Raw genomic sequence first — 15,920 nt, 5'->3', positions numbered from 1 at the left:
GTATTCTGACAATAAAACAGCCGTGGTTGCTTCTTACTTTCGTGTGAAGATTTGGGAACACAGATTTTTTTCCCAACTGGCAACAATCCCAGTTTCCAGTTCCCAGTAGAATGAATGCAGCATAAGGTGGCATTTTGGTGCTATGTAAATTTGTGGAATAACTCCAAACAGCGGGTTTGAACAAATCCCAATCCATGAGCAGGAGTCATTTTGTATGTAGTATAATGGGAATTGGTACCAGGTTCTAACTCACTCACCATATTGTTGGTCATTGCTCATGAGGAGAAAATGTCAATAAGACAGATCATAAGAAACTGCAGCACACTCCATTATACTCCTCCAATCACCCAACCATAATGCTGAGTGGTCAGATCGCTGATGTGTCCTGCTCACTTTAGTCACAGAAACATAAGGTTTGACAGCAGGCTCGGTGCATCCTTCCCTCTTTATCTTCTAATCTGAAGAAATAAATGGAATCTCTTGTGCCTGAGTTTCCACCTTCTGCAACACCGAAGGACAAAGACATAAAACAGAAATGCTTACATTTACAGCAGTGAGCAGAAAATTCCTCCTCAGCAGCTGTTCGCACGCACACACGTTTTTGAGTAAGCGTCTGAAGTCAGTCCTCAGAGATCTGTTCCTACCAAGTGTTTGGCCGCTGGGAGCCCAAAAAAACCACACACAAAATAAAAAAACCTGCTGACTGGGCGGCTTTGCTCTGCGAGGAACTATTTTCTTAATCTAACAACACAATGAACTGTGCCTGAACCTCATCAGAAAACCACCAGCCCAGGTGAGGAGAACTACCGCATGGAAAACAAATCATTCGAGATAAAGACTTCAAAGCATTCTTCACAACTCTAATTAGAGGCGAGGACAGGAAAATACTTGTATTTGTAACACAACAAGCATCTCTTAAAGAAACCTGTTGCATTATTGTCACGAGATTGTTGTGTTCACACCGTGAGCCTTGGACTTCTTCCAAAGAGAACCAATTCCCGAAACAGCAACGCACACAGTCAGAGCCTCCTTGGTGTTTATCACATCACTGTTACACAATGTATGTATGGACAATGAATCATTCAAAATATAAAACCAGTACTGGGAATCCACATAAAGCATTATTGTGGAATTGATAATGCACAAAATGATTCATTGTGTGCTCCTGCAACCGGGAAGCTTTCCATTTGAGAAACTTCTGAGTTTACAACGTTCACAATAACCAGCCAGCAACATGGCCGCCTCCTGCATCGTGGCTTTATTGCTGCTGTTAAGAACTCAGCTTGTAAAATAAGCAATAGTGCAAAAACACGACGATAGCAGGTGGAGCAGCTGCAGGCTATTTGAAATGACTTTGATCTTTAAAGCGAACGCCGATAACTAGTGGATGTCAGCAAATGTGATATATTTGATTTCTTTCACGAAGTCACATCCTGTCGGTAAGGTTTTGCATTTTTATTTAAAACATGTTTGGTATTTTTGGGGGTTTTTTTCCCCCTGTAAGAACAGAAAGAAAGAACGAACGAAAGAAATCTTCTTAATGTATCCTGGTTTGTCCTGAGACTTTAAGGAATTCACTTTGAGGAATTAATTACCGAAAAAAAATTACTTGTTTACAAAATATACACGTTTAATTGCACTTTGATTTTAGACTCCCAACATGGATGGTTCCTCGGTGCACCTGGGAAAGCTCCTTTCAGTTCTCAACATCATACTGCAGTTGTATATTGCTCAAAGAATTCATGGGTAAAAAAATGCTGAATGTTGTTTCCTTTCCCGGTGCTGAGCCGAGACGTTGACTTCAGCCCCCGTTTACACCTCTTTCTCCTACAATACTGATACAGCAGATGCATCGCAGAACTGACATGCCTTGCCCAGTGGACGTAACAATTCAACTTCAAAACTTTGGGATAAGTGGATAAGAGCACAGCAGTGTGCCAAATATGCTAAATGAATTTACATATTCCTAAAGCAATTCAAGTTTCTGATATCACCTCGATACTACGTAGCCGAAAGCACCACTGTCTAACATTAAGATAGCTCCAGATAGTTCCTAGTGGTATATTCAAAGAGCAAATTGTCATCAGGAAAAGTAAGAAAACCCAACTAATTAACATAATTTTGTTTGTAACTAAATCAGTTTAAGATGAAAAATGTTGCTTCATGTCTCAAATACTGAGCAAGCTGAAGATGCAATTAATTAATTACAAAGCCTCTAATTACATTTTCTGTTGACCACATCCCACCAATAGTTTACACATTATATCAGTGAAACCTCTCTTTGTCTCGGGTATTCTGATTACCGAGAAAGTGTCTTTGTGAGTATTCAGTGTTGAAGCTCCCAAAAGAAATGAAGTAGGAATAAAGTGAAGGCACACAGCGTCTAAACACCAGAAATCAATCGTCACAACACATTCGGTAATGAGCTCAAACCTGCTCAGTGCATATTTTTCCCTCTTTATGCATAACTTAATGAGTGTGACTCCGAGGATTGCCTCTGTATTGACTATACATCATCCTTATTTGCTTTTCCGATTCTCCCCCGGTATTATTTTGATGTTTGTTTTTCAAAAGGCCCATTTCCACACGAGGGGGGATTGTAAAACTTTGATTGAATTAAACTGTGAACAAGGGAAATCAAGCATCATGCAGGCAGCGGCTTCAGTTGTGGCATTTATGGACACATTAGCTGCAAGGCCCAATAAAGGCAGGACGTGGTTTCTTCTCAGGTAGAGTGTGACTTCCATAGAGACCTGAATAGTTCAACAAGGAGCAAGAAACTTTGGAGACATACAGTAGGTGTTTACCAGGAGATCGTTGCCAGACAGTTTGGTTTTGTGCTGCTCAATGGAATTTTCCTTATGATTTATGCCCCTCATTGTATAAACCAGTAGAGCAATTCATTTCAGGGGTAAGGGGTTTTCAACATTTGCTTCCATTATTGGTTCTAACCAATCTTACTGTACTGCAGGTCACCAACATGTAAAAAGTTGCTCTACAAGTCACTGACTATATAAGGCTATATTTACATGACAGCATTACAAAGTGAAAACATATTGTTTTTGTGTTTTTGTTTTAGAAATGTTTTCGTATACGCAATGTTTTAAAAAAGAATGTCAATTTACACAGCAAAGCAGCAGCAACACTGAAAAAGAGAGTAAAGCATGCCAGGTCACAAGGTGGTGCTGTGTTTGTTTTTGTTATGAAACCACACAAACAATGCACTATAAACATTAACAATGAGAGTACGTGGATATTTGAATGGATGGATGACCGATTAGGATTGTTATTACGGTGACTGTTGACAATAAAACTACCCAGTCCCAGGAGAATATGGACTGGGAGTCCTGCCATGCCACAATGGCAGCCTTGTTAATGTCCTTCTGCTCGCGCATGCTCATCAGCAGCATTTCCAAAAAGTTGTGTTTCCCCTCATTTCCACAGAGACTGACTCAAAGCGTTATCGAAAAGTTCCACCTTGGAAGCCTTATTTTTTTTTTTAAGTTACCCCAGGCACCGTTGTCATGTAAACGGACACTGAAAATGCAACAAAAGTTTCCTGTTATCACTTTCACGTCATGTAAACGGGACCGAAGTGACGCAGACACGAGGATAGCTTGATGGAGGTTATTGATTTTGTCTTCCGTCGTACGCATGGAGAAGGTGAAAACTGAAAGCTTCATGAAGCATTGACAGAGGAACTTTCTAACACAACTTGCTTTACATGGTTTGAAAATACATTAATGCTGAATGAGGGGTAGGTCAAGCCCATAATGTTTGTCTAGACGGCCTCAGATAAAGATCAGTTATTCTAATGGTGTCAGGGACTGCTGATGCCGTGTCCAGTCTTGATTCTAGTCAAGCTTCAAGCTTGAGTTTCATGGTTCATGTTTTATTTTGCTTCATGGTCCATATCTATGTATGTGCACTTTTGACGTCTTATATGTCTTTTATTAGGATTGGGCAGACTGGTGCTTGTCTGATAATACCTTTGTATCTTCCTCTGTGATTTCAATCCCTAATTGTTTCACGTGTTTATCTCCACATTCCTTCTGTCTACATATGTTCCCTCTTCTGTGTAATCCGTTGCCGTGCATGGGACTATTTTGCATTCCAGACTATTCTTCCTACATCTGCTGTTATGGTTCTGGTATTGACCCTGTCCTGTTTTTGAACCTTGTGGTTGGGTCTGCTTTGTCTATTTGGTTTGTTAATTCCTGTTTAACTATGAATCTCTCTGTTGTCAAAGGGGAGCAAAGGCTTTTCCTTGCATTGCATATTCTTGGCTATGAAAGTGTGTTTCCTAGATTACTTCTGTCTGAGCTGAACTGTAAACTTGGACATGATTTTTGTTCTTGGCACCAAAGCTCAGAACTGTGTATATGTGTATAAAACATCAGCCGTAATATTATTCCTGATATAACACAGTGCAGCAGATGACCAAAGTTCAAAAGAAGCTACGTGTACAAATAAAAAAACAAAACAAGGAAAAACAGTGTGGGATTCCACCAAGCCTCCACACTAATATGTGATTTTCAAGGACATGGTGTTGAGGCCAGGAGGGTATCATGTGGGGAACTCGGAGGATGGCACGCTGATGTTTGCAGATGATGTCGTCTTGTTGCCTCCATTTGATGGGAAGGTGGCAGGCTTCTCTCTTCATGACAGCACGAGGAGTTTATCAATCTCAAAGTAGAGCTGTTACTCCTCCACCTTAAGAGAACCAAGCTGAGGTGGATCAGGTATCAGGATACTTCCTGCTTGCCTCTCAGCAGAGGTCCACCAGTTACGACCAACTGATTTATGGCCTCCAGGTCGGCCCAGGACACTCTGGAGAGATTATATCTTTTTGGTTAGAATGACTTCCTATCAAATAACTTGGGAGAAGGTGGGGGACAGAAATGGAAGGATGGACGAAGTGAACCTCATACTCTGAAATGCATAACAAGTTTAAACAACCAGTTTAAGAGCAGAAAAGGTGAGTCAATTTCCTAAACCCATAAAAGAAAATGAAAGTTAATTTATCTGAAGCCAGTGTTTGCCTGACGGGAAGCAAACTGCCCATTAAATGGAGGCATCTCATATTACTTCTACTTATGGTTCTTAATAATGATGTCACAGGATTCCTTTGTGTTCGAGCTTCTCATTGATATGCGGCCCCAGCGCTGAACCTTCAATAAAACGTCGATCTGATTGAGAAGCTCTTGTGGCTGTGATTAGAGGCTGCAATAAAACGAGGCAGGGAGAAAGAAATAGGGGGGAAAGTGGAGATATGTGTTCAGTTTAAAATAGGAGAACTTTTTCTAACGCCTGGAGCGGTTCAACACAAAACACACACACACACACACAGACACACACACACACACAGACACACACACACACACACACAGGACGACACACACTGCACTGAACAGGGGCAGGATGGGTTGTGGCCTTGCTTGGCTTGATGCCGGTTTGAACAGCAGCCAGGAGGTGAAGAATGCTTTCCCACAAGATCTGCAAGACTCCAGTGCGCGAGCGCGTGTTTATGTCAAGTATTTTTATATGCATATGTTTTTATCATATACCATTACCCATTGGAAGTGGATGAGTGTGCATCTGAGTGTGTGTGTATGTGTGTTATGAAGAGTACTGGGAGTCCTCGAATGACCGGTACTCTGCCGTTCACTTCACTTCGGTTCAGTTTTTCTGTCTAAGCTTTCTCTCAACCTGAGAAAACAGCTTGATAAAGGGCATGAGAATCCATGAGCAGAATCATTTCATGACCTGACAGCAGCCTTCGTTCTCCACCCCAGGTGAAAGTCACGCATCACACTACCTACTTCCTAATGTTCATTTCAAGATAACATTGTCATTTTATGAGGTTTTTTTGACACAGCCCTTGTTTACATGTCATTTTTTCATTTTTGTTTCAGAAAAGTTTCACATTTACACAACTGTTTTAAAAACGTTGTCCCTTACACGGAAAAAACATTTCTGTTTTCACTTGAAAATGTTGCGTAAATGGAGCTTCAGAGTAAAAACGTAAAGCCTGCAGGACTGCACATTTCGAGGGGACGTTCAAGTTGTAACTGCCCCAGTTTGCGTGTCTCCCTGCTACATTTGATGTTTTCAACAGTGAAGATAACGGAAAAGAAACATACAGAAATGACACCTGTAGCATAAATCTGGATACAATTTTAAAGATGCAGGGGATGTTACGAGCATCCGCAGTAACCAGGGTAGTATGTTAAATACGATGGCGAAAAAGTACATGACGCAGGGTAGAAGTCCAATGAGGAGTGAGAGGTGCTGCCCTCTGGGAGCAGTCAAATACATCTCCAATTCATCCAATACATAACTTATACGATTCAATTTCCTCCGTCTGCTTTATTCTGTCTGCTCTTTATTCAACTTCATTTCTATGATGAAATTGCCTAATTCAAAGTGATTCTAGGTTATTGTGTGACTTTTAGTCTTTTTGGCTTTCAAGCACTTTTTATATTTTAGTGAGTATCCCCCTGGGCTGGTTCTGCACATGAAATGGGGTGCTTGGCCCTGGTTCACATGTACATATTTGTTTTATATTGATACAAACTCAATGGAAAATGCCTCAGCACTTTCAATTTCTGTCAAAAGCAGAGGCTTTACAGAATCATATTACTTCATTATAGTTAATCCCAACACAGGTTATACCAACAAAAATACTTTCATGTAGATTAGAATTCCCAAAGGTAACCAAAGCATGATGGTGGTTCAGTACAAAGTAGTCGGAGGCGCACTGCAGTGTATCTGGACTAATCCTCTTCAGATAGATGAAATCCGAGTAGAGCTCTTTGGGACTGTTTGTCAGTGCTGGTACTCTGGAACATCTCAATTTGATGAGGAACTCTCGGGTCTTTAAAAAGGACATAGCACACATCCAGCAGCACAGAGCAAAAGAGACTCTTTGTGCTCACTTCAGTTGTACCTGCTGAGCAGTGCATTTGAGACGGCTGTTTGTTATTTTTGTCAGTCATTGAGAGTGACAGGAACACTGTTTTCATGGTGGAATGGGGTAGGGGTGGGGGGGTGGTGGGGGTATTGGGGGAGGCTTTGAAATATTTGACAGTCACCTCTACGGAACATTGTTGTTTTGAGTGAAGGAAAAGAAAAACCTTTAGTTCTACATGGTGGGTTGTCCTGAAGCTTTCAGGTGCATTTGAGAGCAACAGTGATTAAAAACAACTCAGGCAAGCGGATCTGAAAGTGGAACTTGTTTACTCAAAGTGCTCTTGTCAAATCCTAAACTTGCTTTTTGATTTATGTAGTTTGGAACTCTGCATACAGCACATGTCCACATTAGCATACCTTCTTGTTCTGTTGGCCACCAACAAGTGCTCTCCATCAATGTCAAAGAGACTCCAGGGCTTTGGTATCAATGTGACGTGCCGCATTCAGGGTGTTTCAAGGACTAATCCATCATAGCTGCTGACAGCTCATGTTGTTTACATACGGAGCAGATGTTACAGGTGTAATGTTTGGGTGCACTTTACCGCTGATGTCGGACAGCAGGCGTGTAGTCATGAGACGAACTCAGTAATGAGAGTCGCCAAAGTAACAAGTGATAACTGAGACTAATGTCTGGCTGGAAAGCAAAAGAAACAGCAGTCAGCCAACATTACTTCTTATTTTAAAGCACAAACGATGCATTTTCAGTTGAAATGTTGTGTAACCAGAGCCTAAATCTTTCACGTGAGACACACAAGAATATCACGACTTGGTATAAAAGGAGCATTTTTGAGAAGTAGAGTCTGTCCAAAGAAAAGATGACCTGTGCTTCACCAATCTTTGTGTGTAACGAACAAGGCTGAGGTTCAGTAATGGATGCTGGTGATTCAAGCCCTGCAGGCAGCACTTCATTAAAAAGATACACGAGTCCCTGCTGCATGGGCTCATGGTCATTTCCAGAAAATGTCCAGTTTGCTGTACAACCGAAAGCTGTATCATGCCAAGAAGTCATCATTGTCATCAACAGCAATTCTTCCTGAGATCTTTAAAGTTTAAATTTAAAGGGTTATTATGGCGCTATTTTCCTCGTTTGGTCCACTCAAGATGGAATTGGGCTATACAATAATAATAATAATATAATAATAATAACAATAACAATAATAATAATAATAATAATAATAATAATAATAATAATAATAATAATGCATTTTATTTGTATTTCACTTTATATTGGTAAAAAAAAAGTCAATAGAAACAGATTTAAAACAGTTAAGCCCCCTGAACTAAAATGTCTATCACATCTCTGTTTTAAAAGTATTCAAATCTAATTTACTGACTGGTGGTCAATAAATAAATAAAATATAACCTTGACTTACCCGCTTGGATGCTGGGAAGCAGCAGAGCTGCCAGAAACACAACACATATCTTCATCGCTGAGCCCGCTGCTGACCAGCTTCACACCTGAGGCCTTCAAAGGCGACTCCGGACCGCCCAGTGGGCTTCAGATGGAGCGTCGGAGGATGAAGTGCCAAGTTCACAGAGGGAGGCCACCAAGGGCACCTACAAAATCACATTGAAATGCAGAAGAGTCAGGAAGACGTGTACAAATGGGCCATTCTAGAGGACTACCTGGAGCGCGGGCATAGCAGGACGTCTGTCATATTTCTGGACAGCCGTGTCATGCACTAGCAAAGCCTTTCGGAACATCAACTCAAAGACACTCTAATAGGAGATTCCACTGCTTATGTATTGCTCAGAGATGGACATAGTAATTTCAGTATTATATAGCTCATCAAATACATGGCTGAGTGGCTTTCTATAGAGGACATAAAAACCCACGTTACCAGTTATTTCAATCCGTCTCCTTCCTTATATTGTTTTTATATTGTTTATCCCAGCAATAGTGACATGATGTGAGTCTTGCCTACCAAGGTGTGTGCGTAGACTTTTGTGTTTTGTTACAGTAAAATCCAAATGAATTATTTGAATGTAAACAAGCTGAGATGTTATCAGTCTTCAGTACAGCGCTTTGTGTTTATTTCCGGCTGCAGGGTGCTGCTTATGTTGCATTCAAGTGCCTGTTGGATGATAATTTATTTTCTCACTTGTGTGCTCATGAGTGGTGCTCTCAGGTGCATCTCGGTCAGAATATGCAAAAAAGTCATACAGTGTATGAATAATTAACCCTTCATAGGGCACTTACTGAGAATTAAAATTTCAACTCTACCGTTTATGACAGTGATTTATTAAAGTCTGTACAGATGTGATTTTTAGCTCATCAATATGCATTTAAATTTAACTTCAAACATTAAAATCGAGCAAAAGCACACTTAATTTATAATTCAGACCAGAAAACTATAAAAGAGCAACAGTGTAATGTTTTATTTGCAAATAAATTGCCCAATTGCCACTAGTAATATTATATTTCCACAGTTTTTAGCAATACTTGGGCCCTGTTTAATGGAGAAAATGGTGAAACGGTGAGAAAGGAAAACCTCTGTTGTGTTTTGGGGTCCATTTACACGACAGCGTTGCTCAGAGCTAAAAAAAAATGCACCTTTTTTTATAATGGCTCTCAACTTGGAACTTTTTGAAAACGCTTCGACTGAGAGTCGCCGTAATAACAATCCAACTTGGTCTTCTGTCCACACGAATGCCCGTGTTCTCCTATTGTTCATGTTTACAGCGCATTGTTCTCTACGCATATGTCTGGTTTCGTTAGAAAAACAACCAACAGCTCCAACTGGTGGCTCAACATGTTAACTACATAATTTGCAGCATTTCTGTGTAAATGGACGTCAATTTCCAAATAATTCCATGTAAACAAAAACTTTTCTGAATTAAAAATGCACCCAGTATTAGTTGTTGATATACATCTCTAATACGTTGTCAATACTTTTTGGAGGGAAATTCGTCATTAAACTCATACAAATGTGTATTTCCTGCATTTAAACTTCACAAAAAATCCCATGTCTGTTGACATCTTGCGGCCTCGGAAACGGCCAAAGCTTCCCGAGGCATTGTATCACGAGATCCTGTTTGTACACTCGATCTCGATCTGCACTGGAAAAAAACCCATTGTGTCTCATGACATTTAAAACTATTGTGATGGCTTCAATACTTTCTTTGAGAAAGTCTGGCTTTTTTTCTGGGCTGAATCACTCAAATAGCAATATTTTGGCTTGAGCTGCCGCAGCGATAAAGTCAAGCAAAGACGACACCAGTAAGCGAAACATGAGCACAGTTACATGGTTATGAATTCCAGTTTGTTAGTAAACATATCGACTTCTGTGTGATTTTTTTTATCCAACTGCAGGTTGGAAATTTGTGGAAATGGTTGGTATTGGTCTTGTTTTCATGTATTGGTTTAATCTTTGTGCAGAAGTGATTCCTTTTATGGGAAGTAGATTTCACAGATTTTCTTTTTTTTCTGGTAAAGTAACTTTAAGCAGAATGAATGAATGACTCATGATTGTAACTGTAGAAAAAGCACAATGAAACTTTGATTGACGTCTCTCAGGAGGACAACTGAATGTGCATTTTTTTCATGACTCTACATCACCTTGTGATGGAGAAGAAAGCTGCAATGTACCAATGAACGAGTAGAGATTACAAAGTTGAAGACTGAAAATGTTCCAGGTCCCTTTGTTAGTGAACTTGTACAGTGCCACTATGTAGAACTGCTGAACCTTGCAGGTGTGTGACACTTGAATCTGACTCTGAATGTTGATGCCGTATCTTTAATCAGTACAGTCTTACTCCCTTTCTTCACGGTCCCTCTCTTCTAATATGAAAATCGATTTATTTCCTCTCAGTTGCCTTTCACATATCCCATTTGAATCGATGTGTTTTCCGTCATATCACATTTCTGAGTCATGACACAGCTGAGTCTCAGAAAAAACAGCAGAATCATTGTTTATGTTTTTGCCCAACACTGAACACTGAGCGACTGCGAGTCAAAGCCTCCAGCCAAGCACAAGTCTGAGATAAGGTCAATGCAATTCCTCGGCGAATGACATCAACACTAGAATTTGCACACACATAAACACACACACATCTCGAGTATTCAATACCTTTAGGAGGATGCTGCATTGACTTACATTCATTTCAAAATTCAACTCATAGTTGACTTTTAATGATGACTAACCCTGTCTTTAATCCATGTCTTTGCTGAATTAAGTTTTCTCTGATTTAATCGTATTCAGTAGCACTGCAGACAACAGTATTCTGGACCTTTGGAATGATGGTTCCTCACGTAATAAGCAGGAATACTATTTCAACAAGTCATCTACAGTCGGGTAAAACCAAACTTGTCTCATGATGGTCTGAACCCAACTCATGGTGAACAATCCATCGCCCGGCGAATTCTGCAGCACAGTGACAGGAAGAGGCGACGTCGAAAGATCAAACGGCAATGTTGCTAAGAAGGCTTGGCTGCTATAGACCAGTAATCTCTGAAGTAACTTCCCTGCCACGGTCCGTTTAAACCCCCCCAAAATATCCCGAGGCTACATTTCAATGGACGCTTTATTTCGCAGAAACAGCAGAAAACGGCAATAGAATGTAATCGGTATTTAATTGAAGGCAAAACAAGTTGTCTTTATTGAGATTATATGTGTTTATTTTATACTCAGAAAGTCATACTTACAGTAAAAATAGGAGGATACTTTTAAACCTAAACCTGATCAGTACAAAATGTGAATCACATTGTTATGGAAATGAAATGATCGGCCAACTACCAAGCAATGGATTAGGAAAATGTTGTCAACTTTACACTTAGAAAGAATAAGACATATTAAAGATATTAAACATATACTTTATAGTACTGCATTTCAGTGAGATGAAGTTCAGTCAGGATTGATAAAGTATCTCTCTATCCATCCATCCATCCATTAATTAAATTAGAATTGCCATGTGTCATAACAAGGAGCAGGTTTGCTGTGTATATGTTTAGCATAAAGCGGCAATGTTATATTGTGAATTATGCCACATAATCTGTTGCTATATAAAGGATTACATAAAGGTATTTTGGTGAAAAAAGGAGGGAGGGGGGAGGGGGCGGTCGGAGGTGGGGCAAAAATGACCCAACTGCTCTGTCCTCGCCATGACCTGAACTTTTAGTTTCAGTTTGACTCAAAAACATGTTTTTATCCATGAGTTCAACCACATTTCACCTTTAAATGCACTCTAGGCTTTATGAGTATTGAGCAAGGCCGGTTAGACTAATAAGTGTTGGTCTTTAGAGGCTTTAGACACTCAAGAGAGCAATACAACGCCCACACACAGGTTGCTGGGTCAATAAGGCTCCTCCATTGGTGTAATACCTTCCCCAGCACCTTACCCTTTCCTTAACCATTACAACTAAGTGCCTGACTCTAATCCTGACCTTTACCTAACCACGCTCTTACCATAAAACCGCTTCTTAATCCTTAAATAGACGTAAGTAGGTGTTTCGCTTTGCATTTTTTTCACCTGACAAGTGTTGTGTTCCTACAAAAAGGCACATTTTCCTGGAGAACGACCATGACATTCAAAAATGTTCTGTTGACAAAAACAATGGTGGTGTAGTTCTGCAGGATCTAAAAAGTGGCATTAACATTTTTCCGGAGCCAGAAAGGGAGAGTGTGGAAAAATTGTCCTGGAAGACGCCAAGCTGGCAGCCGTCTGCAAACTCTCCCTGAACTCCACCGCTTCACATACAGCAGGCGATATAAAAAGAAGGCACAACCAGCGGTATTATCAGTTTTAGGTGCTCACTGAAGGTCTTTATTGCAGATTAAATAATGGAACGGTGGTTCTGCCTGGTGGAGATACTCCTGCCATCGCGTGACCTCTCAGAAAATTGGCTGATCCGCTGTGAACTGTGCAGCATCCCATTGCTGGCTTTGATTAGATTTAATTAGCTCATGCTGCCATGTGGAGAGCTCACCGAGATGTTGTGGACATAAAGGAACACTATAATAATTAATCGTCATTTATTTTATCATGTAATTAGCTTGCTGTTTGACTGCGGGTGAAGGAGTTGCCGGGGAGTTTCTCGGCGCAGTCGGCTGCGGTTCACCGTCCTGTTTACCGCGACACACTGATCCCACTAACTTAATGAGCCAAACGCAGCCTCACGCCTCATCCAGTTGTGTTTGTTGTTCTATCTCCTCTTCCAGCACTTCATCTCTGTGCAGATGCCTTCCTGTATGTGCGCAAAAGCAACTGTTTATCTGTTTACATGTTTGTCTGCATGCTCACAGGTCACAGTTGTCTACTAATCACAGATAAACATTTCTCCCTGGCAGTCTCCTGTGCATATCAGTATCAAATGAGTATCTCGAGCAGCAGAGTAATCCCAGCGCTGCAGTGCCAGCAAAGACCATGAAAGACTCCATTTCTTCTTGCTGGCAAAGAGCCCATTTTAGCAAATATGAGAGCTGTGGTTGCTGCCGTTTCAGTAAGTTATTACAGATTGAATGATTTAGGTACGAGGTAATTGACGTGTTTGTTAGACCTAGTTTCTAATCTGCTGTTTGAAGAGGAATCATTGACTTGGAGTGGTTTAGAGTCGTTTCAGAGAAAACAAATCAGCTATCGTATCCACCTTATGTATCTGAGAATATTTTCAAAGTTATCGAAACGATAAAAAATGACCCTCAATCACATTTTTTCTGAAATCCACCCAGATTCAGGTCTCAGACTCCAGATTGGGGTTTGTTGATGGAAAGCACACCTAAAGTTTGGAGGACAAAATGTCTTCTCTCAATGTGAAACTGTGGCAGTTTTGGTAATGGTTTTGTTCCCTGACATAAACGTTCATAGAAATCTGCTTGGTCAATTCTCAGTAATCTTGATGTCATATAAACCTCCAGTTAGAAACCATTCCAGTCAAATAACACACCTTTATGACAGCCAGTGGCAGGTAAATACCAGTGTTGTGTAATTTCAGGCTTTTCTTCATTTTGTGCCTCAGTAAATGCTGTGTTTGTCCTTCACCTGCACATTATCAAGAAGCACCTGCACAAACTAATGTTTTGCATCGCATGCCAATGGAATCAAAACAACTCTAAACCCGATGATCATTTCAGGATAGAAAAAGATTCAAAGTAATGGAAACACCATGACATGTAGAGTTGTCAGTTGTTAGATGTACAAAATCAATTCAATTTTGCATAAAAATGGAAATAAATTGTAATTTAAAATTCCTTCATGGACGACAAGAGCTGTCCAAGACAAATGTGATTAAAAGAAATCTGATAGAAAAGTTCACATGTGCCTTCATCTTAACATAGATTCTTTACCCGGGTCTGCTTCTTGCCCCCTTACCCAAATCAAGGTTCATCTATCTCTCTGTCTATCCTATCCTTTCCTCTCCTCTATCCCGGCCAGCAGAAAGCCGCCACCTCTGAGTCTGGTTTTTGCCAAGGTTTCTTCCTGTTAGAGGGTGTTTTTCCTTTCCACAGTCACAAATAAATCTGCTTGCTCATGTGGATTGTTGGGTTTTTCTCTTTTCTCTGTTAAAAGTACTTAGAAATGACTGTGTTGTATTTGGTGTTATATAAATAAAGTTGAATTGAAATGAATTGAATTTTTTTTTACTGAAAACCAGAGGAGTCAAAGAAAGCGTACACTTGTACAGTTGAGAGACCTTTCTTGTTTAATCCCTTGAAAACTTTCTCCATGTCCTCTGCTTCCCACAGAATTAATGAGGTGGACATGCACTCGTGATGATGACGCAACACGATACATTTTCTTACTTCAGTGTAGCTGATACAGTGAAGACAGGAAGTGCTTTTGTGGATTCAAATCAACTCTTCAACACATTAATCTGTAAACTGGGAAAACGATAAAACACGTGGGCCAGCTCAGAGCTTCCACGACATTGATTCCTGGACTGGATTTATTGTTGCAACTGTGAGATCTAAATTCATTCAGTTCCCGAGGGACCTGGATTGACCCACACATCTGGTGGTGTGGAAGTAAATGCGAGAGTGATTACAGAACGCTTCACAGTGACCCCCTTGTGTATTCCCACTGATGCCTTATGACTACTGTTGTCTCATGAGCGGGCTCACATGCTGTCTTGTCGGGGCCAAGAGGCCCCCCGACTTGGCAGGAAAAAAAACTTGTTCAGTGTATGAGCTTCAGGTGAAGAGTCTACAGTGCAAGTTTGAGCACTATTAGGCACCGTTTACACGAGAACGTTTCAAGTGATAACGCATTAGTTCTGCGTTTTGGTTTCAGATAAGTTTAGTGTTGAAAAGGATGTTTGTTTACACAGAAATGGCAGAAACACTGAAAACGATGGAGTTAGCATGCAAGGCGATGAGTTGGTCCTGTTTGTTGATTTTGTAATGAAACCACACACACGTGCACGCTAAGAATAATATGCTATAAACATTAACAACGGCAAGGACAAAGACATTCATATGGACAGATGGAAGTTGGATTGCCATTAAGGTGACTGTCAACTATGAAACGACAACATCGTGGAGTCCATGGAGAATATGGACTGGGAATCATGAGAGTCTGGAGGAAACGTTGTTGTGATTGTCCATCTACTAAGTATGTGCAGCGTTTCAAAAAGTTGCGTCTTCCCCCATTTCCATGGAGACTGAGGCCCCGTTTACACGACAACGTTTCACGTGGCAACACCTAATCCGCAAAAACAAAAGGAGTGTGTTTACACTGCAGCAGCGGACACAGAGACAACGATGTAGTTAGTATGCCGGGCCACAGGAGGGCGCTGTTGCTTGATTTTGTAATGAAACTACACGGACGTGTGTGCAGAGAACAATACGCTATAAACTTGAAGAAAATGGAGAGCACCCGACAGCCGTATGGACTGATGATGCATCGGATGCTATCAGGGGTGAGTCTCAACTATTAAACTACTGATCTGGACGATAAAACTAGAATATGGACCGCGGGTCTTAGCACTACGCGGCCGCCATGTTTGTTTACAA

The 15,920-nt window shown here is 40.7% G+C and overlaps 1 protein-coding gene across 2 annotated transcripts in view; it reads right to left on the bottom strand.

The window, feature by feature from the left end:
- cemip (cell migration inducing hyaluronidase 1) overlaps positions 1-15,920 on the bottom strand; it is a 211,604-nt gene that overhangs the window by 97,625 nt on the left and 98,059 nt on the right. For both annotated transcript variants that reach the window (XM_080493578.1, XM_080493577.1), the window contains one exon: positions 8,346-8,529. In XM_080493578.1, the coding sequence (XP_080349704.1) occupies positions 8,346-8,400 (55 nt within the window). In that variant the 5' untranslated portion in view covers positions 8,401-8,529. The remainder of the gene's footprint in view (positions 1-8,345; positions 8,530-15,920) is intronic.

Source organism: Lipophrys pholis (assembly GCF_963383615.2).
Source record: "Lipophrys pholis genome assembly, chromosome: 2".
NCBI lineage: Eukaryota > Metazoa > Chordata > Actinopteri > Blenniiformes > Blenniidae > Lipophrys > Lipophrys pholis.
The sequence above is the reverse complement of the archived record's forward strand: the minus strand, read 5'-3'. Positions and strand labels throughout refer to the sequence as shown.